Source organism: Bactrocera latifrons, unplaced genomic scaffold (genome assembly GCF_001853355.1).
Source record: "Bactrocera latifrons isolate USDA-ARS-PBARC rearing strain unplaced genomic scaffold, ASM185335v1 scaffold_43, whole genome shotgun sequence".
Classification (NCBI taxonomy): Eukaryota; Metazoa; Arthropoda; class Insecta; order Diptera; family Tephritidae; genus Bactrocera; species Bactrocera latifrons.
In genome coordinates this window covers 1171072-1196349 of record NW_017537079.1, presented here as the reverse complement: position 1 = coordinate 1196349, position 25278 = coordinate 1171072, and the positions used below count along the sequence as shown (strand labels likewise).

The window sequence follows — 25278 nt, the reverse complement described above, 5'->3', positions numbered from 1 at the left end:
AAAATGCCTGGAAGTTTCCACCTCACCATCAGTCACATAACTTTGGACAGTTTTCGTCCGGCTGATGTATAAGCCTTACAGCATAAGAGTCGAGAGGACAATGTCTAGTAGACTCTAGAACTCCTACGATTGCGACAAACTTAACTTTGCTAAAAGCATGTAATTCAGTAGATCAACCAACCAGATTCCATGCTAGATCTCAAGATGATATCGGAGATCAATTCGTTCCCATACATTTCTTTCTCTCTTGATCTTTATTTTTCTACTCTCTCGCTCTCAGCTTTTCTCACTTGCTAGCTAAATATCTCTATACATATCTGCATGAATCAACATGCTAGTTGTTTGTCCACTCATAAGCATTAAAAAGCTAATATTGAGAATAAGTGAAAGAGAAAGAGTATGCCTTACTACCGACTTTAAATTTTCATTGAAGAAACAAACCAGACTTAAGTTATAAAAAAAATCTTCGATTTTAAACAAATATGTGTATTTTATTTTCTGAACATATTGCTCAGCTTAGACGCAAATGTCTTCTTTTTCGAAGATCATACACGAAATTTAGACGCAAAGGAGTAGCACCCGAAGATGCCAAGTAATATCAAGCGGCGCAAAAGAAGCTTAAGCATGCTATCGAGACAAGCAAAAAGAAAAAGTGGAGCAACAACGCGAAGAGGTTAACAAAAATACCAGGAAACTTGGAATAAAATATAAACAAACTCGTAGTTATACAACGCCTGCCTCGAATTTGCAATATTTCCTGAAATTTGGAAAAAATAAAGAGATGTCCTAATCAGCAAGGGAAATCCTAGCTTGTCATCAAAATACCACTCACAATGCGAGTTCAACACGGCGGGAAGCTCTATAAAAGAGGACTTAAACCTATACTGGAAGCGGCTATCAATGAAGCTGGCGAAATATTCCCTATACAGCACGGTTTTAGACACGGAAGATCAACTCTCGACGCTATCCGAAACTCCAAATACAAGCGAATAGTTATGTTGGCGTCTTTGGAAGTAATAAGGAACAGAAACAGGGACTGCTGTACCTGACTAGAGAGGGATCACGACAAATAGAAATCAGCAGGAGCTAAGAAGGGTCCATTTTAGGTCCATATCTGTGGAACATTAGCTATGATGAAGTGCTAAAATTTGAAATGTCAGACGAATCATATGTAATCGGATACGCGGCAACATAGAAGCAGTAATCACAGTCCGAGATACAAAGGAAGCATGAAAAAAATTGAATCAGGTCAAGATTCGGACGCAGACATGGCTTGACTCAACTAATCTTGAGCTCGTTACAGAAAAAACGGAGCCTTTACTGCTGATGAATAAGCACACTCCTCTCCTAATAAGCATCTAAATGACTACGGGTAGACACAAAAAGATGTCAACGTAAGATTGGACCCCAAATTAACCTTTTGGGTATAAATCCAACAAGCCACAGGAAAGCCAGCGAAAATCACCTACTATCTTAGCAAACTAATGGCCATCATAGAAGGGTCTACAGAAGAAAAGAACAAGCGCTTAATGTCAATAAGCACCAGCGTCTCACTGTTTGGTGTAGAGATTTGAGTGGATATGCTAAAAAAGGAAAAATGGTGTAAGGTATTTGGTAGAGTGCAGCAGCAGGGTTGCAGCAGCATACCGTACTGTGTCAGGTTAGTCCAATAAATGTTAATGGTCCCATTGACCTTCCTGCATATTAAAAAAACAAGCTGTGGCTGACCACTGTCTTATACTGTACCTTGCTGCTCACACTCTGAGCGTAAATGAAATATTACTCTCTTATGCTGTACCTTATTACTCACACTGTGCGTGTAAACGAAATATTAGTCATTACTAATCTAAGCTGAATCTGCCTTTTACTCTTCACTATGCGCTCATCATCTACCGACCCGCTCGAAAATCTCATAACTAAACAAATAAGTTTTTAACCATGTCATTTTAACCAGTTCTGTAAGTTGCTATATTTATATTTCTATTATACTATTAATTAGTTGTTAGTAAAAAGTTACTAGTTTAGGAATCAACAGGAATAACAGTTGCCACCTGCAGTGTTATGTAATGTGTGTATTTTTTATAAACGAATTCATATAATTTTAACCAAGTGCTGGTACTGACAAGACAAACAATTTTACGTAGAGCTGAATAAATTTTGAAAGTGAATCTTACTAGAGATTTCTATATTAAGAAAGTTTATTATATGCTTGACGTCCTGAAATTAACTGCGGCATGAGCAGCTGGGATCGTTTTGTAGATAGCTAAAATTATAAATGTAAAAAATTCATAAAATATTTTCTTCAAACACTACGTAAGCTCTTTTGCCTTGTCAGCACGTATTTGCATGTATCGCATATCCTTCTACTTCCAAACACAAAATTATATATGCATGAAAAATAATTTCCGAATAGTCTTTAACTTAAAATTTATTGCACACATCGTCTAACGCTATCTTACTTACAACTATCAAATTTACATTGCTTACGTAATATAATTAACACTTTACCGCAGTAAATTTACAGCAATTTACATATCTCTCAAGCTAACAATATTTTAGTTTCCAAACTCCATACACTTTCAACAGTTAAAGCAAGAACCATTCCAGTTTAAAGTTTATTATTATATAATATATTTAGTTTTATATGGCAACTCTTAATTTAGCACTTTATATACATTAGCAACTCTAGGCGTCCAATTATCAAAGTGACATTGTGAAGAGCGGCAAGACAATCGCCGCAAATGAGAGCAGAAAGAGACGTTCACTCGAGCTGCTGAGTGCGCTCGCTTGGCACAGCAGATCTTCGGGAAATATCTCCAGTATGGGCAGACGACGACCCGTGGTGGGATCGTGACACATGTTCGAGCGCGCACGCTGCATGCGTTGAGAGTAGAGAAGAAAGAGAAAAATATATAAGCATATCATTTTCGAGAAATGTGTAGAGAGTGTGTGTGTGAAAAGAGTTTGTAAGAGAAATAAAAAAGGCTTACGCGCAAAACGTGTGCGGGTAGCGGTAACTTCGTGCATGGTAACGAAACATAAAAAGAATTTGGCAAATTAGAAAATACATACAATACGTAATATCAGATAAGGAAATAATTGACTGTTAGCCAGAGTGCTCACTCACCTGCACCATGCGTTTCATCTCGTCCTTCTGTATCACTTTAATTTGCGCCGACTCGCGCAGCCAACGCCGCAGCCAATGGCCGAACCACACCAAGCCACACTCACATTCGAGCGGATTGTTCGACGTGTCCAAGCCGCCGATGATGCTGCGCGTGCCCACGGTATCCCAATAGGTCTTGTTCGGATAGAAGCTGTCCGCCGCTAGCGCATTGATTTTGTTATTGGATATATCGATGGACAGCTGTGGCACAGCGCGTAGCGTATAAAAAATGCCTGGCGGCAAATCGGAAATTTTAGTATGTGAGATTTTCACCAACAAATGTTGGTTGTGTGCCAAGCCCTCGAGCGCATCTGGCGCTATTGTCTGCACATTGCCGCCGTACAGCTCGAGCAGCTGTAATTTGGTATTGTTCAGCAGCTTCGCGAAGAGCTGCGAACCAATATTCGTTTCCACGCAGTGTACGCGTAATTCCTGTAGGCCCGGTATGCGCGCCACGAGCTCACCCAAATTCTGATGTGACGTCAAATGCAGTTTGCGCAGTGAGCGCAGTTTACTGAACACTGTCGGATTCACCACCTTCACGTCGAGCAGATTGAGATCGGTGAGGTGACGCAAGGCGACGAGGTCGTGCGCGGTGATGCGCCGTAATGGGTTGTGCGCCAGATCGAGCACACGCACCGATGTCGGTAGATGTTCGGCAACGCTGCTGGCATTAACGATTTTATTATGTGAGACATTCACGTGACGCAACTGACGCATCTCATGTAGTGAGGTGAGCTCTTGCAGATAATTGCCGCTGACATCGAGATATGACAGATATGGCAGACTGAGTTGTGGCAGCACATAGAGACCCATACGGCGTATTTTCAGACGACGCAAACGTGGCGTATGCAGAAACACCTCTTTGAGGTTGGTGGTTACCAGTGGATTTTGTGAGAGCTCTAAATTGGTGAGATTATTTAGGAAGGTAAAAGTGCTATCCGGCAACACGGTAATGCGATTGCAAGCCAGATTGATATCGTAGAGGAATTGCGAGTTCACAAACATGCTGGAGTCTAAGTACTCAAGCATATTCTGCGCCATTTGTATGCTGCGCAGCGTAAAGCCGACATCCGAGAAGGCCGGCACTGGCCACACGGATAACTGATTATCTGAAATATCCAAATACTCGAGTCGCGTGTTCATGAAGACTTCACGTGGCAGCGCACGCAAACGATTGCCACGTACGCGTAGTATACGCAGCTTGCGTAAGTTCGAGAATTGCTCGACTTGTAACTGTTCGAGTCCATTGTAGCCGAGATCCAGCTCTTGCAGACTATTTAAGCCCTGAAAACTGCGTCGACGCAAAGTCGTGACATTGTTGTAAGAGAGATCGAGTATCTCAAGGAATTCCAGATCGCCGAAGGCGTGATTGGCCAAACTGCCGATTGTATTGTGTGCGAGATTGAGGAAGCGCAGCGTATTCGCCAGGTTCGCAAAGCTCTCGGTTTTGCTGATCACATTGTGGCTAATATCCAGGTTATAGATATACATGTACGAGCTGAGTTCATCCTCAAAGTGCGCAATCTGATTGTAGGTGACATTGAGACGCAGCGGCGTGCTGGTATTCGAGACGAAATGGAACATTTTTAGCGAGAGCGTACAAAGGTTATTATGCATCAAATCCAAGGCAGCAAGGTTGGGCAGCACCGTGAATGCGCCGTGCGAGATATTCGCCAACTGATTGTAGGACAAATCGATGTAACGCAGAAACTCCAAGTTGTGGAACGCATGCTTCTCTAGCAGTTTCAGCTTGTTCGACTGCAAATTCAACGTCTGCAGATCGCCCAGACTGTGGAAGGTATTGCGTGTGATAACATCTAAAGCATTGTACGAGAGATCAATCTCCACTAGGTGACTATGCACGTCGGGTAGGAAGAGTCCACGCGGCAACTGTTTCAGCTGATTGAATGCCAAATTGATGTAGCTCAATTCACGCATATAGGCAAAGGATTCATTTGACAGCGTCTTTAGGTTATTATTGTCCAAACCAAGCCACATCAGCTGCGAGAGCGGCAGCAGCGCTTCAAGCGGATCGATGGACTCCATGCTGCGCGCTGGGAAGACCGCAAAGGAGAGTTCGAGTATCTTCAAAGTGCGTGACACATTCTCAAACACCAAAGGATGGTGTATATTAATATCGTTGAAGCTCAAACTGATCTCCTGAATTTGCTCCAAACCATAGAAAGAGCCCAAATGCAAGTGCGTGATTTTATTATTGCGCAGCAGTATCGTCTGCAGATTGGCGCCCCAATTGTCTACGGCGAAAATGCCCTCCGGTATGTCCGAAACTAGGTTATAGCCCATATTGAGGTATGAGAGCTGTGTGTAGTTGCGCAATGCCAGCACCGGTATCATCGTGAAATTGTTACCGCTCAAGCTAAGCACGCGCAGATTCTCGGTATTCTCCGGCAGATTAGTTAACTGACAGATATTATTCGAAGCGAGGTATAGATACTTCAGTTTATGCAATGTGCTGATCGCGCCTGGCACAGCATTGAGCTCATTGCGTTCCAGATCCAAGTACTCCAGCGTCTCGGTGATGCCCTCAAAGGCGGTCACGTGTATGCGCTCGATGGCGTTGAATGCCAACACGAGGTGCACTATACCAGTGCCCTTGAACACCGCCGGTGGCAGCTGCCGTATGAAGTTCTTCTCCAGATTCAAGGCGCGCACATGCACATCCGAGTAGTTGTTCTGAAACCAATCCGATTCCAGCGTCTCCACCAAATTCATACCCAAATCGAGCTTTTCCAAACGCATGCGCACCAGACGCAGCTCTTTCGTCTGCACGCTACGCAACAGATTGTCACGTAGCGACACAATGCGCAGGCCGTGTAGATGCTCGAAGAGTTGTTGTGGAAATACGGTGAGCAGATTGCTCGAGAGATCGATGGTGACCAGTGAGCGTGGCAGGAAGTTGGGCGCTATGTGGTAGATGCGATTATTCGACAGGTCCAGCCAGAGCAACTTCTGCAGCCGACTGAAGGGTTTACTGGGCGCAATGTGGTTACTAGTGCTCGACGTGTGGCCCCCTATGCTGCCGAGTTCATTCGGCGTATTTCGCGCACTGTTGTGTGCACTTTTCGTCGTGGCTTGCTCATCATGGCGCGTGATGGCCGCCAAACTGGAAGGATGACTGCTGGCGCCGCTGTTGCCGCCGTTCAAGCCGTTGCCGTTTTCATGCAGGCCAAACGGTGATACCTCTGTGATGTCATTGCCGGAGAGATGTAACGAGCGTAGCGTGTCGAAGAGCGCCTCCCAGTTGCCCTCCAATGTTGTTATGTGATTCCTTGTTTTTTAAATTTTGTAAATATTAAAAAATATTGATTTAAAGTTATACATATACTCAAAAACATAATGTGCTAAGATAAATCTGACTGAAATGTAAAGCCATTTTGGATCGGAATCACTAAAAATACATAACAGAGCAGTAACAACCAAAAATATGTTAAAATAATCACATTCTGATGAAACCCAAAGAAAGATAAATCTTTACGATATATAAACTCAAACTTTCATTTATAAGATTTTTGAAGCTCGAGCTCGTCGAGGTAGTATTTAAAGTTCTGTGAAGGCCCTAACTAATCCTAATCTAAACACTGCGAATCAGCGGTACTTTGACATGAAATATTAGGATATATTTAAATATTACAGTTTGGATTGGAAAACTCTTCCGTCTTCACAGGTTTCTCTGAACAGAAGTTGATCCGGCTTGAGTTCGTATAGGTGCAGAGACTCAGTAATAAACTTTATTAGTTAAGGAAGAAAAGAACTGTCTTATGTGTTAAAAACTGATAAGCTGATTCAAAGGCGTAAGAGTATGGACACGAAAGTTTCATTTTCCGATTTTTGGGAAGGGAATCTATTAAAAGAATAAAGCACCAGTATTTTCAAGTAATCAATACTTTTGTCATGTGTATGACGGTTTTGTAATTTGAAAGCACTTATCTATATCACTTCTGGACTTGTTGTTCTATTTTTTTCATGCCCTAGCTTATGGTAAAACACTTAAATGCATAAATGGTAAGTTCAGTCGTAAGACTCTGAGAACCAACATTCAGAACAGAAATTCAAGATAATAACTTTGTGCTTCGTGATACTAAATGAAATAAAACAAGTAAGGAAGGGCTAAGTTCGGGTGTCACCGAACATTTTATACTCTCGCATGATAATTGAGATTTCATTATCCGTCATTTATATATTTTTTTAATTTGCTGTAAAATTAATTAGATTAGCTCAATTTGTGTACTTTGAGTATTGAATTGTATTTTCATTTATTTTAACTGTATTGATTTACCGATATTTTCGGTAAAAAATTAGGTTAGGTTAGGTTAGGCACTGAGTTCTTCGTGTTCGATATCAGGGACCTTGAAAAGTTATAGTCCGATCACGAAAATTTTCCCACAAGGGATACCTCAGCTTAAATACTGTATTTGTGTAAAGTTTTGTTCCGCTTTCATCATTGGTATTATATCACCATCAGGGTATTATATACCGAATTTCATTGAAATCGATCGAGTAGTTCCTGAGATATGGTTTTTGGTCCATAAGTGGGCGACGCCACGCCCATTTTCAATTTAAAAAAAAAGCCTGGTGCAGCTTCCTTCTGCCATTTCTTACGTCAAATTTAGTGTTTCTGACGTGTTTTGTTAGTCAATTAACGCACTTTTAGTGGTTTTCAAAATAACCTTTGTATGGGAGGTGGGCGTGGTTATTATCCGATTTCTTCCACTTTTCAACTGTATATGGAAATGTCTGAAGGAAGCGACCCTGTACAGTTTGGTTGGCATAGCTATAGTAGTTTCCGAGATATGTACAAAAAACATAGTAGGGGGCGGGGCCACGCCCACTTTTCCAAAAAAAAAAAATACGTCCAAATATTCCCCTCTCAAATGCGATCCTTTCACTTTAATACCTTTATTTATGGCTTAGTTATGACACTTTACAGGTTTTCGGTTTTCGCCATTTTGTGGGCGTGGCAGTGAGCCGATTTTGCCCATCTTCCAACATAACCTTCTTATGGAGCCAAGAAATACGTGTACCAAGTTTCATCACGATATCTCAATTTTTACTCAAGTTACAGCTTGCACGGACGGACGGACGGACAGACAGACATCCGGACTTCAATTTTACTCATCACCCTGATCACTTTGGTATATATAACCTTATATCTGTTTCTTTTAGTTTTAGGACTTACAAACAAACGTCGTGTGAACAAAACTATAATACTCTCCTTAGCAACTTTGTTGCGAGAGTATAAAAGTTTGGAGTTCTGGAACATTTATATTTTAGGCCATTTGTAGAAATTCGGGAACTTAAAAATTTGAAATATGAAATCTAAAATAAAAGCGTAAATATTTTTTTAAATTGCAAATGAAAAACTGGCATCTCAAATAAAAAATTGTAAATACTAAAGGCACAACTGTGAAATGAAATCAATAAAATAGTCAGAGTTGGAGTTGAAATTGTGAAAGGAAACAAACGAAAAGATAAGTACAAGCAATATTTTTTTTTATAGATACTAATTCTTAAATTAGATTTTGATATTTTTTCGGAAAAAATTAAAAGAAATTGATTTTATGGTTTATACGCAATTAAATTAATTATATATATAATCATAAAATTTTTTGCGAATATTTTAAATAAAAGGTTTGCTTCTAAAAATTAAATGCAACATTTTTTTTGGCATAGAATACAAAATTTTGTGAAACTCACCTCTGCGCCACTAGTCGCGTTAACGAATGCAATTTCTGCAATGCCTCCAGCGGTATGTGCTGCATTTTGTTGCCGGAGATGTCCAGTGTCATGAGTGAGTGAGTCATTGTACTGTAAATATAAACAGAAAGCTGGAATTACATAATCGATATTAAATTTAAAACTTCGCATCCAGAATATCTGAGAAGGTTGTGAGTGAGCAACTAGAGGAAATTTAACCGACCTCTCTCTGCTCAATATCAAGTCACCAGCTATATTTTTGAAATAATTCATAGGACCCTCGTAATCTCAGACTAATATATAGCGAGCTCCCATTCACCGCTTAATCCGCATTGATGAGAGTTTTGCTTGAAGATCTGATCTCTGATAGCTTCAATGCCCAGCCACAAGAGGTTTTTAGGATGGACCTACATATAGGAGATTCGGCACACTTAGCAAAAGCTGTGTAAAATGGCATAGAGCCCTGGTCTGGTAAAAGTAATCACCTGGCATATTTTTAAACCTTTTTGTATTATTAGTTTGATTGATTGGAGTGTAAATTTGTAGAAAGAGAAAAGAGATCATGGGAAAAAAATACCCTTTACAGGTGCATTTCTGTTAATAACTTTGTATTCAGTGTATATGAAAGCTATATGCTATAGTAATTAACAATTTTTTTATAGATTATTGTCACCTTAAGCAGTAATCCATTCCAAATTTCGTGAAGATACCACATCAAATGTGAAAGTTATCCATACAAGAACTTTATTCCGATCGTTCAGTTTATATGGCAGCTATATGTTATAGTGGTGCAATATCGGCCGTTCCGACAAATGAGCAGATTCTTGAAGAGAAAATGACGTTTGCAAAATTTCAGGACGATATCTTAAAAACTGAGGGACTAGTTAGTGTAGATACAGACAGACAGACGGGCAGACAGACGGACATATATATAAACTCTATAGGGTCTCCGACCCTTCCTTCTGGGTATTACAAACTTCGTGACAAACTTAATATACCCTGCTCAGGGTATGATTATGTTAGAACTCTTTATCTGATAGGTAATATGTAAAGCTTATTTCAGTGTTCCATGCTCTTCTGTATTACTTCATATTTATTTCTTTAAACGAGATTTTGGCTAGTAAAATATTTATATATATATATAATTTTATATTTGTATTTTTCTTTGTTATTTATTTATTTGGTTGCTTTTTTAAACAAGACTATAAATATTAAGTGCATGCTTAAAATATTTAACTGAAGTAAATTTAAGTTTTCTTTAATAAACAAAGAACATTCACACACAAAATTAGCACAAAAAACATTAAAACCTAAAAATAACCAAAATGCGAACTTCAGCAAATTCGTATGGTTTTCGGCAAACACTTTCACTCTTAATAACGGTACATTTTTATATGCGAATTTTTCGCACATTACGCAAACAAGCTGAGTGTGTAAAACGGCGTTGAATCCGTTTTTGGTAAGCACCATAAAAAGCTAAGCAAATAAACCGCATATATGTATACGTGTGCGAATATGTAAATCTATGGTTGTGTAGGTGCGGCAAGCTGTATATATGTGTAAGCTGTTGCTTTTTCACAAAGAGTTATGCTTGAAAATATTTGAAGAGCTAAGCACAAGCGTCAGTAAGCGTTTTGGTATGTAAATATATATATATACTATGTATGAATGTACATATGTAAATAAGCATATGTATATGCATGCATGACTTGACTTGCCATACACGCGCACAAGCGTATCGTTTTAGCCGACTCATTCAACTACATTCGCCGCACCACCTCACTCGTGTGCCGCACACGGCGTATGAGTAACATTGGACTAAAGAAATTTCAAATTCAAAATTTTTGATGACACACATGAGTCCTCACTTTATAAGCCCTTTTTGTATAAGTTTGTTCTTTTTTTTTGCCTTGTGCCCTCACAGTTGCTCTTGCAACATAATGTGAGTTAGCGAAATTTTTTAGAAATTTTTATGCCAACCTCACTGCCGCACCCAAGTTTTAGTGAAAAATTTGCAGAAGGCAGCATTTAAAAACCGCTAGTTGTACACTTTCATATATTTTGTGGGGTAAGAAAGTAAAAATTTCGCTTACCAGTACTACACTAAGCCTTTTGTTCTGCATGTCTGTGGCATTAACTATGCAACTTTTTGCTGCTGCTTTTGCACACGGTTGTGCGCAACACTTTTTGGCTTTTTGTGTCTAACGCTGAAAATGTGTCAGTTGTGATGCCTTTTAAGTGACTTCAAATAACGCACAAATGCTTACCGTTATTTAGATACTTCAAAGGGTTGTCGCACGTGTTTTTTTATGTCAGCGTGTGGGTATGTGTGTTTGTAGCTTTATAGGTGAGCGCGTGTGAATTAGGTTGAAAACGTGCGCTTAGATGATGTGTCATCGCCTCTTTATTGCGTTGAAAACTTTTTTAAAGGAAATGACAGTAATATTTTGTATGAGCAAATCCATATATTTTAAATCATTTTCAAAAACAAAAAAAAAATAATAAAAAAAAAAAACAAAACCGGGATGCTGTTATTGCTTTGCGGAAATAATTTGATTTCAATTAAGGGGCACAACAAAAGTGGGTGACTGATGGAAGTGATTTTGCAGTTAAAAAAAAAAAAAAAAAAAAAAGTATATTTATGCAAATGTTAATTAGGCTTACTGAAATCTAAAAAGTCTCTTTAGAACTAAATGAGACCTCTCATGACATTTTGACCTAAACAAAAACTTCGCTAATGGAAGACAACGATACGGTCGAAAAAAAAAATAAAAAAGAGACAAATTTTCGTTGGTTACTCAAAATTGAATTTCAGCCCAAATTTTGGTCGAATTTTGCCTTCCAAAAGTTTTGCTTATAGGTTGGCTCGTAGTGTTGGCGGAAATCGAAAATCATTTTTACCCTTAAAAACTAAAGCACGCCATTCGGCATGCTCCTTATGACCTTTGATCACAAGTAAATTTCGTTTTTGTTATTTTATCTTTCGTCGAATTTTTCGGATTTCAATCCAAATTGAATTCTTTTGTTATAACATGCTTAAAAAACATGGTTTTTGATATTTATTACTTCGAGGAGGAGAATAATTCATATGGACAAAAAGCGGACTATTGCCATGGTTTCCAATTGGCGTACATGTGAAGAAAAGTCTATAACGAAGTCCTCAGTCAGGAACCCTGATATTTGTCCAATTTTGTCTACATGCGGTATACGGTAGAGATTATAAGTGGAAAAAAGTCTCAACAACTTCTCGAACAAACGTGGTTAAATCTTGTTACATAGTATGCTCTTGATAATCTCTTTTTACCACTGAAATTTTAACTAAATTAGCTAAGAGCCATGCCTAATTTCTAAGCGATTCCATTTAAAGCTACACCAGACTATTTCTCGTCACGATATATAAATCAAGTACCAGCGAATATATGGGACCGTAGTATTGTCCAAAAGGGCCTTTTACCGCACCTTATCTCAAGTATAGGAGCAACTTCGTTAAAAATGAGATGATACCCTAGCCTTTATAAATGTAATACAAAATTTTAAAATTCTTTTTGACTTTATACGTATATATCAGTCAATATGTAAGATATCTCATATTGATATATTAAATTACGGATACGGAGGCTGCTATATATATTACTGGCCTAGGCAACATTAAGTGTTGCCAGGTGCAATATGACATTTCCATTGGAAACTTTGACATTTTTTAGCATAACATCACTCAGAACGTTTTGTCATTTAATCGTGAATTGCTTTATTTACAGGGAATTAAAAAACTCATCTCGGCCAAAAAATGGAATTAACTCGTGAACATTTTCGTGCGGTCATTTTTCACAACTTTCGACGTGGATTTTAACGACAAGAGTGCATTGATGAACTAAACTCTTTATATGGCTACGAAGCACCATCCTTTAGCACGGTGAAAAATTGGTACAACGAATTCAATCGTGGCCGACGCTCGCTCAAAGACGAATTCCGTGAAGGTCGTCCAAAAACAGCCGTTGTGCCAGAAAACATCGATGCCGTAGGTGAACTGATAATGCAAGACTGTCATGTAACATACTTTCAGATAGAGGCATGCCTATGCATTTCTCCCACCAGCATACATTCGATATTGCATGAACACCTGGCCATAAAAAAGGTTCGTTCTCGTTGGATCCCGCACAATTTGACAATCGCTCAAAAAAATGCTCGTGTGGATTGGTGTAAAGAAATGCTGAAAAAATACGATCGCGGTGCTTCAAAAGCCGTTTATAATATTGTCACAGGTGACGAATCATGGATCTATGCATATGAGCTCGAAACAAAACAGCAATCGACCGTGTGGGTCTTCCAAGACGAGCCAAATCCAACGAAAGTTGTTCGTGGAAGAAACACTTAGAAGCAAATGGTTGCCTGTTGCTTTGGCAAAACTGCTCATGTGGCGACTTTTGCACTTGGGCAACGTAGGACGGTCAATTCTGAGTGGTACTCCACCATTTGTTTGCCTAAAGTCTTCGGAAACCGGAAAAGAGAAGACGAATCATTGTGCACTTTTTGACCGACCAAAACGTCGAATTAATGGGTCATCCGCCATACAGCCCTGACTGGACACCCAATGACTTCTTTTTATTCCCACACATCAAGAAAATAATGCGTGGTCAACGATTTTCGTCGCCAGAAGATGCTGTTGAAGCATTCAAAAACCATGTTTTGGAGGTGTCTCAATCGGAGTGGAAAAAGAGCTTCGAAAATTGGTTTGAGCGCATGCAAAAGTGTATAAATCCTGATGGAGACAATTTGGGAAAAACAATAAAACCATTTTCGTTGATAAATATTCCTATTCTCATTATTAGGCCAGAAAATATATAGCAGCCCTCGTATAATATAATTTGGTGAATGATTTTCGAACTTCTTAGTGACTATATGCGAAACAATTACGAGTTATGTTTCGATTTATCTTAACAAAAATTTATTTTATTTTCAAGAAGAATTCTTGAAATTATTAAATTATTATTATTAAATTTTTGATGCCCTAAAATAGTCAACTCATTTATTAAATTTAACTGCACTTTTTTATCATTCACAAAAGTTGAAACAACCCATAAAGCTAGCAGCATTCTAACTGTTGATGATTAAACTACAAAATTGTCACAACTTTTCTGCTTAAGCAATTTTGTCGCATTGTTACTACTCATCATTACTTACTAAGTATGACCAATTATGACATCAAGTGGTGAAAATAGCAAAAGCAGCTGCTGCAAGTCATTCAATGCTCAAGTGTGGCAAACATAAAGCGCATTAGAAGCGAGCAAGTGGGTGGACATATGATGATATTAATGGTTATATGCACTGAATGTATGTGGATGTGTGTACGTGTAGGAGGGAGATAAAATCGTTATAATGAAAGTTGATATGTGGATATGAGTAACATAGTGACAGTTAGGTGTGTTTGTTGCAGTTTATGGTTAACTTGTGGGAAAGTTATATTTTAAAATAGCAAAAACCTTAAGTCGGATATTATGTTGCTAAGAAAAATTATAACAAGAAAAAACCGTTATTTTTGGCTGCTTCGAAGCTAAAAACAGTTTAAAAAAATTTCATACGAAAAGTTGATTTTTGTCGATCACTTTGTATAGCAGCTATATGTTATGAGTTACGATATTGGTGACTCCGCAAAATTAGAAATTTCATGGGGAGAAAAGGACATGTGATTTTCAGATCTATAACTCAAAATCAAAAATTTCTATTTACACATTAAATCGAGTCCCTGATACTACATGACCATTCCTTATTTTTTGATACGTTGAATTTCTCTAGGGCTTTGAAACATGATTTTTTCTTCAAAATAACAATAAAATCTTTTAAAAATCACCAAAAGTATTCAAATTAAAAAAAAAAAAATTGTTCAGTTTCTTAAAAAATGTTGCTTTAAAAAATAGTTTTGTGCAGTCATCTTCTCCTAACTTCAATATCCAAGTGAAACAAAATTGTTATTAATCACATATATCGAAATCTTCAACCGCATATATGTACATACATATGTGTGAATATATGGTTTGTAGCTTATGCGTAACTCAAACTGACTAATCAACGCAGCTCACTTACATTTCATATTATCATTGCATACATTTCATGTTGCCCATTTAAGTGGAAAACAAACATTTTGCCATTGAATCGCTCTTCAAAGTGCTTTACTCAGTTTTGACGCTGGCGTAAGCTGTTTAACATAACGGTATGGCATACTGTGCTGTGCCATGTTGTGTCATGCTAAGTTGTGCTATGTGCCGCTCTGCTGTGATAGCGTATAGCTGTACTTAGTGTATGTATGTATATGTTATGTACCATAAGTATGTGGTAGCATGTCATTCGACGCACAGCTAATAAAGCGAAAAAGCGGAAAGCGCAAATGTCGCGTCAGCAATAGACGGATGGAAGTGAACGAGCTTATAAGAATATATACTACATATATGTATGTAGATTAGGGTGTTTCGAATTTGTTTTTTAGTTTTTATCATAACTTTTATAATCTAAATTTATTGATATTCAAAAATTTTCACCCAACACCAACCGTCTGATCGACAGTCTGTCGCTGATCGGTTTGTACATTCGAGAACAAGTCGATCTAAAATTTCACACATCAATGTTCTTTCGAAGAATCAGCTCATTTGTCTAAATTTTCAGAGGATGATTCACTAAAACGATGCTTAAAAAAATGCAGTTGCTTCAGTCTATGTGTGAGAGCTAGTTTATTGGGAAAAGCAAGTCTACAATCCCCAAACTGCGAAGGCGGCGTTCACTTAGTATCCGCATTGCGAAAGGAACTTATGACGCTACAATGTAAAGGACAAAATGTCACAAAAATATACCTATATACTGGTGGAATGAAAAATTTGTTACGCTAAGAAACTTCATCACTCAGACCGACATCGCTGACAACACAATCGAAGTGGCGAAAGCGAAAACCTTCTCAAAGAAGCTTTAAAAGCTATTTACCCGCAGCAAAGAAAACTGTTTTGAAAAGATCTGTGAAGAAGCGAATATAGACCTCTGGGGAACTGCTTATAAAATCTGTATGACCAAATTCCAAAATAAGTTGATCAACCCAAATGCGCTCCGTTCATCAAGAAAGCCAATATTTCGAACGCAGGCCGCGATTTCTAGCGCTAAGCAACGAAACGAAGCTGCTTAATCACCCTCGCTGGTACAGAAGAGGAATTATTGGTCATAGGAAACAAAAATCAAAAACAACAAAGGGCCTGAAATTGATGGCATACCAAACAGAACACTGAAAGTGGCGACAATTTCTAAACCCACTCTTTCTGCTGAAATCTACAACGCATGTATAAAAAAAAGTGTTCCCCGATCCCAGGAAAGTTCAGCGCCTGGTTTTAGTCCCAAAACCAAAAAAAAAAAAAAAAAAAAAAAAAAAAAAAAAAAAAAAAAAAAAAAAAAAAAAAAAAAAAAAAAAAAAAAAAAAACAGATGAACTGTGTATGCCCGATAAAACGGGCAAAGTATACGAAAGCATAATAAGAAATCGCTTGGAGTTTGCAATCCACGAAGTCCGCGGATTATCAGAAGGACAATACGGCTTCAGAAAACAGACTTCACTATCGAAGTACAGACAATAATTGCCGACACTGCAAAATGTGCAGTAAGTGGTAACAGATATGGTAAAACGGTAATGTTATAATATAAAATACGCGCCCTTCAGTATCTTATAAATATCTCTATGAGTTATTTAAAAAAAAAAAAAAAAATTTGTTTAGAGGTTGTTCTACGGCACCAACGAAGGCAAAAAAAGCTACCCTGGGACAAGCGAAGTACCACAAGGTTCAGTATTAGGCCCTCTTTTATGGAATATTACATATGATGGGCTGCAATGTATAAAACAACCAAAAAAAAAAAAAAATTAATAAATTTAATGAATGCATAAATATTCTACGTCAATGCTTTTCTTCCATGTGTTTGGTACTGTCTGAGCACAAAACAGAGGTACTCCTCAGAAGCACCAGGAAAATTGAATAAAAGCTTACTCTCACTGTAGGAGAATGTGCGATTAGTTCACAGCCAGAGTGGAAGTACTTATTTAAGGGTAATATTGGACTCCAAACTGATATTTAGGAAGCACTCGGCAAACATAGCAATGCCTTATCAAGGAGCTGTGTGTGCTGCAGCCATCGACTTCTAATCGCAAAAGTGATGAGCGCAGTAATACTATATGGTGCCCAGTATAGATACAGGCACTCCACATAAAAGCGTATATCAGAGCAATAAATGCGGTGCATAGACGAATTCCGTGAAGGTCGTCCAAAAACAGCCGTTGTGCCAGAAAACATCGATGCCGTAGGTGAACTGATAATGCAATACTGTCATGTAACATACTTTCAGATAGAGGCATGCCTATGCATTTCTCCCACCAGCATACATTCGATATTGYATRAAMAYCTGGCCGTAAAAAAGGTTTGTTCTCGTTGGATCCCGCACAATTTGACAATCGCTCAAAAAAATGCTCGTGTGGATTGGTGTAAAGAAATGCTGAAAAAATACGATCGCGTTGCTTCAAAAGCCATTTATAAGATTGTCACAGGTGACGAATCATGGATCTATGCGTATGAGCTCGAAACAAAACAGCAATCGACCGTGTGGGTCTTCTAAGACGAGCCAAATCCAACGAAAGTTGTTCGTTTAAGAAGCACTTAGAAGCAAATGGTCTGTTTCTTTGGCAAAACTGCTGCATAGACTTACGACACTAAGAGCAGCAAGTGCTTTCCGAACTATGTCTAGCGAAGTACATAGCTGAAGTATTAGGTACATATATGCTGCTATCAGCGCCAATTACAGAAATCAAAAAATAGAGAGAATAGAAAAAAGATCATAATTACTTATACGGCAGCAACGGTGGCAAAATTCAACCGAAAGACGGTGGAATCACAGACTTATTCCTGACATACATAAGTGGATAACTAGACAACATGATGACCTGGATTTCCACCTTACCCAAATATTAAGCAGGTATGGATGCTTCAGAAGCTATCAATACAAATTTTAAAATGACGCCAGTCCATATTGTTCGATATGTGCTGAATCCATAGATGACTCTAAACATGTGTTTTTTCATTGTCCTCGGTTTCTAAACATAAAGGAAAAGTTAATAGTTTCACTTGGTGGTAGTTTAACGATGAAAAATTTGACTGCACTTCTGTGCCAGTCTTTTGATAAGTGGAAAGTTGTACGCGAAGTGGCAACTTCCATCATGACTAATGTAAGACAGTTACAGCAAAATAAGCCGTCAGTTCGTCCGTACTACAGGGATGTATAATGTCTTGTGGTTCCGTGGAAGAGTTTTGAGTTGGGAGTAGATTAGGTTTAGCGGATCAAAGTTCGTTGCTTTTCGATGCTTCGCTCTACTATAAAAATAAATCCTTAAACTATTATGCATACCGGAATACTATAGCATAAAGCTACCATACAAATCGCCACATCCAAATGTAGATAGTGGTCTTTCTCTCCACCTTTAGGTGGAAGGTATTTGAGCTTTTTTGGTACTACAAAATATTTTTTAATTGTAAAGTTGAGCTTTCAAACTTTAATAAACTTTGAGACAAAGCTTTGATTTTCTTTACAAGAAGAGCACTTACAGACACTTAGATTTTACTCATTCTTGGAATTTAAACAAAATGTTAGAGAAAATATTTTTTAACATCAAAAAGAAAGATTCAAAAAAAGTATGTTACATTTTTTTAATTTTTGATTAATCCTAATGTGCATTTATGTGTTTGAATAAATGCCAAAATAAAGATTTACTTATACGCACATGTGTCATAACCAGAAGCACTACCATAACCCTAGCCGCACTCGTACCTAAATGTATCTGTCTGTACTCGTAGTAACAGTTCTAATGGCAAAATCAACAACTGACAATGCTAACAACAAATACCTACAACAATAGCAACAATAAAACAAAAGAATATGGCAGCCAAACAGAACTAACTGTAACAGCCGCAATCACACTGGCGACAGTCATTATAATGATTGTTATGATTGCAGCGACATCTAGCGCTCACCGCACGGCGCCCTAGCGCACAGCATCGCAATTATTAGCATTTACGACGTCATCACTAAATATTGCAATATTATCACCGCCATCCACATTATCAACTGCACCATTATGATTAGCACCAAATATGGATGTTAATGTGTGCATATGTGTGTGTGTGTGTGTGTTTGTGTGCAGCGCTGTGCTGCTTGCCTTCAGCGCTGCTGCTCGTTGGCATTGTTTAGCTCGCTTCATCAGCACAATCAGTTTCCGCTGTCTGTGCAGCGCGGAAACTCAAATAGCTGCGATGAGCCATGTCACAATGCACAACGGTGCAATTGAGCGCTCGCCGTGTAGACTACTGACTGCACACATACACACACATACCAATAGTTTATCGTTGAATGGTTAACTGGTGGCTTGGTTTGTGAATTGGTGTGTGTGTCATTCGTCAAGCAACGCTGGCAATTGCTGTTGCAACCATGTCTATGGAAGAGTGACTGGTGCTGTCATAAGCGCGGCTGGAGGGCATATACGTATAAATACATATGTATGTATACCGGTATATGCTATGTGGGCATAACGGTATATTATATGAAATGGAATGACTTGTCGATTGAAGTGCATGTGTACAGCTTCCGGCAATAACAACAATACCTTAAAATACCAACAAAAGTATTGAGCGGAATGAGCGGAAAATTATTGACTATGCGGTGGGTACCCTGTAGGAAATGTGTATTTAAAAGTACAGCATTTTTTTAATATATTTTGTTTATATTTACTACTCTGCTTCATTTCGTCAATTGTTTTCCATCTTTTAAAGATTTAAAAGTTTGTGTTACCTTGAAGACAAGCTTTATGGTCCAAATCTCTTAACTAGTAATTCTTCTTGAAAAAATACTAACATTTTAGTTTTTTACTTATTTTCAACCTCTTGTGTTTGCATTGTGACTACTTACATCTGTTTTTCAAATCTTTTTTAATTTTGTAAGCCGGACAGTTTTCTTCAATGCGATCCAGACTTTCTTTTTGGAAAATGTTTTTTGGGAAGCACTCAGGTTTGGTTTTAAATATTGTTGACATATTTTTTAACAAAGTGACTTATAAGGATTCTTTATTAAGTTTTTTTCTTACTTAAGCATAAAATTTTATCTCAGCTTTAAGTACAATTTCTTCCTGGATCAAAATTAGTGAAACTATAACTGAGGAAATAGTGAAGTTTCCTGAAATTATGACAGACTTGAGAGATTATGATGAAGTCCCTAGACTTGTTTCCCATTCTGGAATGATTTGTTTGTTGGAAGATTTTGGAAATGACGAAGCTTCAGTCGCATTACTAGTTTGCAAAGTACTGGGGATTATTGTTGCGAAAAGTGATGTCTGGTGATGACCATTGAGTTAAATACAAAAATATTAGGAGATTTCTTGCTTCTACGGAGTTCAGAATTGATTAAGAACTACTTATACTATTAGCTCCAGCCTAGGAACGTTAGCGAAGTAGACATTGTGTAAATAATGGTCTTGGGAGATGAATGAATCTCCGAATAATCCACTACATTTTGCATTCTCGGTGAAGGAGAACCACAAATATCAATCAATCTTTGTGTATGGCAAACGATTTAAAGAAAATCTTGCATGCAAAATACGAAACACTTTAATACTACGACTTGGGGTCGTTTGATCAAGTAGCATACTACTTGATCAAATTTGAATCGGAAAAGGAAACTCAAACATGTTCGTCTTTTTAATGGATTCACAACTACGGAGTCGTTGAAAATATTATTGTTTCAGGTACGAAGCAGGTCAATGCTAGATTCGTAACAAACAAACTGAATCTTCTATTAAAACTATATCGAGTAGTGTTCCCAAAAGGGGTCTTTGATAACTGCGAACCTTATATTCTGCACTACGAGTACTACGAGTCATGGGATTATGGATATGACACTGAAACTGTCGAGCAATGCTTCAAAACTCAGTCGTAAGTCAAAAAAAAAAAAAAAAAAAAAAAAAAAAAAAAAAAAAAAAAAAAAAAAAAAAAAAAAAAAAAAAAWAAAAAAAAAAAACGCACTTCAAAGTATGTAGGTCAAAAACGAAGTGATCGTTTTCTCGGCGAATCTGTCGGTGTAGTTCACAATTAATTCTTTCCATTGGCATCCGAATAAACGTTGACAGAATTAACGATTTCTTTTTTAACATCATGAAACTTTTCAACAGAAACCCCCCCTAAAACTTTTTTCTGCGCCACTGCTTCTACGTGAAAAAATTCGTTTTAAGCGACCAGATTTTTATGCAAAAAATTCATGGATTCTGGTCAAATTTGTCAAACTAACTTCGATTTACTCCAAGCTCTGATAATATGTTTCTGATTCTCGTACTTCCGACACTAAATTCTGAATGCCGCAAAAATAACGATTATAAGGCATAAATGAAAGTCGGACTTCCTTGGGTTGTTAGATTAATTATGAATTAGAGTTTTCATGGCTCTCCATGGAATAACAATCAGCGCTACCAAAAATGGTTTGAAGATGCTTATTCGAAGACCCAATATTGGTTCTTTTTACAATTTTAAAACTACGTGTATTGAAGACGTGAATAGAATGTGTTATTTAGGTTGCGTATTCAGTTCCGTTGAGACAATAATTTCAGAGAAATTTTCTGAAAGATTGTTCTCGTGTGCTTCTTTGAGGTTATAAAAATGTTACAGATAGGGGATGCAGTCTATGGTAATGTAATTTTCAAAAAATTCGGTACCAAAAGAATGGATATTGGACTGTTCAACTCTGTAGCTCTGCACAGCTCTGTAAGTTTTGAAACCATTGGCTTTGAACAAGATTAACTAATAACTAAAACTAATTACTCTAAAGATATTGAAAAGTTTTACCAAAACATAGACCACAGGCATTTTACCTACCACTTTTGAATTGCAAAAATAGCGTGCCTGCCGATGACACTACGTATTTAGGTTGCCTACAATAAGACCGTCAAAATAACACAATGCAACTTGTCAATCACCCAACAGAGGGCCAACAGCTGAATAAACCCGGAAGCTTTTTGACAACATTATGACGGTATTCTATAAATATATGGGAGCATTCACAAAATGCCGAGGCCCCGCCTTGCTAATGCGCTTCTGTGTCCACAGCGCCGGCAAGCGCGCTCTATTAGGTCAAGAGCCCATATACTGCGCAACCAGAATTTATAGCAGAAATTGCATGAGCGTTATATACCGCCTAAATACACAACAAACACTAGACGCGCTTCGGCATAATCAGCCCTTGGCCAGCTGACAAACGACTGCACAGCACCGCAGGACTTTTGCACTGTCTCTTGGTCTTTCGGTCTGCCTTCATTTGCTATGCATTTGTGTTGACCTCTGTGCAGTCATGCGAAATTTAATTTTGCCAACGACAGACGGAAAAACTCAGCGGCCGTTTTCGCTGAACCATTTGATTGCTGGCAAATGTGGCGATTTTTTGGTTAGGCTTTTAAATATTGTTTGTACCATGCGGCTGCATTATGAAGTTACTTAAGCTATGCGTTTGAATAAATGAACATTGAAATTTAAGTTTTCAACTACACGAGCGAAATTTAAAAAATACGAAGGAGTTCAAAAACATGAATTCTTTTGGAAAAAAAATTAGTGATAAATAAATCTATTTTCGTTTTATGTGATTTTTTAAAGTTTAGGGATTTAGTAAGTTGTGCAACTTAATATAGATTACGAGTATGTGAGCCGAATATCGAAGAGAGGACAAAGATTGCATTGCATCGATTGCATTGCTGTAAAGGAGCCATAGGTAAAAGATGGCGTCTTTTACCGAAAGTTGATCTCTGGCTCTACGACACTATAGTTAAGCGCATTATATTACGTTCGACGGGTGGCGCTCATCAGCATGTGTAATACCCTAAGGTCTACTCCAACCATGACACCTAACGCCATATTGCATATAGTTTCCGTAGACATCGTCGGTAAGTGTATGGCCGAGAAAGTTGCTGCCTGACTCAGTAAATCTGGGTTTTTAAAAGAACCCCTATGTAAACAATCGGATATTCTTACACACTTTGACTACATACCGGAATCCATATACTGACGAGGGAGTTGTGGGTAGAGAGAAGCCGTTGGTGGAGAGCAGCAGTGAGCTTCTTTGCGGATGGGTCAAAGCTTGATGGCATGCTGATGAAGCGGTTTAGTGTCAAGAGATTTCTATTAATTCACGCTTCAGGCTTTCTGACTATTAAAGTCGTTTTCAATATTCAATGGTTTCAGCCTCCCTTCAGGTAAGTGACCATTCACTCAGGTAGCAGAGCGCCGTTACTAGCCTTGAACTCATTTATAGTGCATACGGGGCTGATCAAGGAGTGCCTAACCTCGCTATCGATAGCATCATGTGTCTTTTCGATAAGACAGGTACAGTAGAATCGCAAGCAACTGTAATTCTGATAAACAAGCAAGAAAATGTACCTAAAAAACGCGGATTGTTGCTCCCGTAATCTCTTCTACTACTAGATAGCTGCGCTTCGCGGGAGCTTAGCCAGCGCTAGGTAACCATCACAAATTTGTATCGGCTACTAAGCGCTGGATAAGCTGTTTCAAAGGTACAAATTGATAAAATATTAAGCGGATGAAATATTATATAAATTAAGTATGAGACAATTTTCTTTTCTTTATTGGATTTTTAGTTTGTTGTTTAAATATATTAAATCAAATTACTTGTATGATATCTACATCATTTTCGAATTTATATAGCTTGAATTGGCAGTAAAAAAACTCAAAAGGGTTTGAGTTTATGACACCTCCCTTTTGCTAGCAGCTTGCTGCTGCACACATTAGTTTGTATATTTTACCCATATCCCGGTAAGCGTTTTGCACAAATAAATATTTTCTATCAACAATTTACTAAATTTACCAAAAACCATAAGATTCAATAGGAAAATATCACCAACTTCGATAATAAAATATTTCTGGTAAAAGTTTTCCATTTTATTTTAATAATTTTTTTTTTGTAAGCAAAGTTTCCTATCAAAATATTATGCTCTTTATTTTGTGTAAATATTTTAAGAAATAATAAAATAAGCAATATAAAGTATTTCTTATTGTTTATCTTATTATTATATATAATGGTCAGTTACATAAAGCTTTTAAGAATGGATTTAAGGTGCATGTAAAACCCAGAAGATTTCTAAAATAATATTCCTTTTACTTAATTCGAAAAGCATGAGCAAATATTTAAATCATACTGAAAATCTATACTATTACAACTTGGGGAGAATAAATACGAAATTTTTAGAGTATTTGTTTTATTGCTATTTTGTGCTTATATAATGCTTAAAATGGTTCGCAATATTGAAAAGTTATTTGTTTTTCGTATTTTGTATATAAATATATTTATTTATTTATGCAACAAAACATACATTTATTGGAAGAAAAGTAACATTTTTCATCTTTAAAATTTTAGTAGCAAACTGAATTCTAAGAACTAAGAAAGCGGCAAATATTGGATTTATGAAGGCTCTACAAAATTCCAATAAATTTTATTTGTATTTTTCAATTGAGGCCAAAAATAAAACTGTAATAAAAATATTGAGCATTTAGTTAACTAAAACCTGTGTTTCTAGATAACGTTAGTGGTGTAAAAATATTATAAAATTTTCCTTCAAAATTAATTTCCACAAATGCATTTGATAAAAGTTTAAATTTAGATTTCTTCTGTTGAATGCTGCAAAATATTGGATCTCACTGGTAGTTTTTATATAAAATACTATGCGGTGTTTTTCGTATAAGGTAGGTCTGAAGGCATACTGCTTGATTATGAGGGTTAAAACTGTTAAGGACCTTATATTCGACGACTATATGAATGTAAAGTATTTAAGCAGAGAAATACAAAAATAAAAATATTTAGAGTGTGAATGCTTTCTTAAACATATCGGACATGTGGAAGTCAAAAAATGTGGAGGTGTGCGCAAAAAATAGTAAGACTTTTTAATTAAAATTTTGGTTGGTACGACTACTTGAAAAAAAAAATTACGGGAAATAGATTTATGAATATGATTTTTATGATTGCTGTCCAACTGCCTTGCGATTGTCAGTACAGGTCAAGTTTGATCAGATGCCCGTTTCATAGAGCACAAAGATGTTTTGAAGTTATTAGTTAAGTTGAAGTAAATCAAACTGTACGGAAAACCAGCAAAAGTAGCAAAAATAGCAATCAATAGGAAAGTAAATGCTTATGGGATGGGATAGTGAGCTCGTAAAGGCTTTAAATAGCTTCCTGGCAAAATATTTACTTTTCTCAACTTTCCACTTACTTTAAATCTCATTGTCTATTTTCTTAGGTTATCTTTGATTCTAAAGAAATTGAATAAAGGAATAAATTTCAACC

The 25278-nt window shown here is 37.3% G+C and overlaps 1 protein-coding gene across 1 annotated transcript in view; it reads right to left on the bottom strand.

Moving 5' to 3' along the window:
• Positions 1-2438: 2438 nt before the first annotated feature.
• The window catches only part of LOC108972815 (chaoptin), a 242574-nt gene continuing 219734 nt past the window's right edge, over positions 2439-25278 (bottom strand). Inside the window, exons 4-7 of the mRNA XM_018939640.1 lie at positions 8885-8995; positions 3128-6458; positions 2991-3017; positions 2439-2874 (exon numbers count right to left, since the gene is read on the bottom strand). Coding sequence (XP_018795185.1) covers positions 2701-2874; positions 2991-3017; positions 3128-6458; positions 8885-8995 — 3643 coding nt within the window. The 3' untranslated portion in view covers positions 2439-2700. The remainder of the gene's footprint in view (positions 2875-2990; positions 3018-3127; positions 6459-8884; positions 8996-25278) is intronic.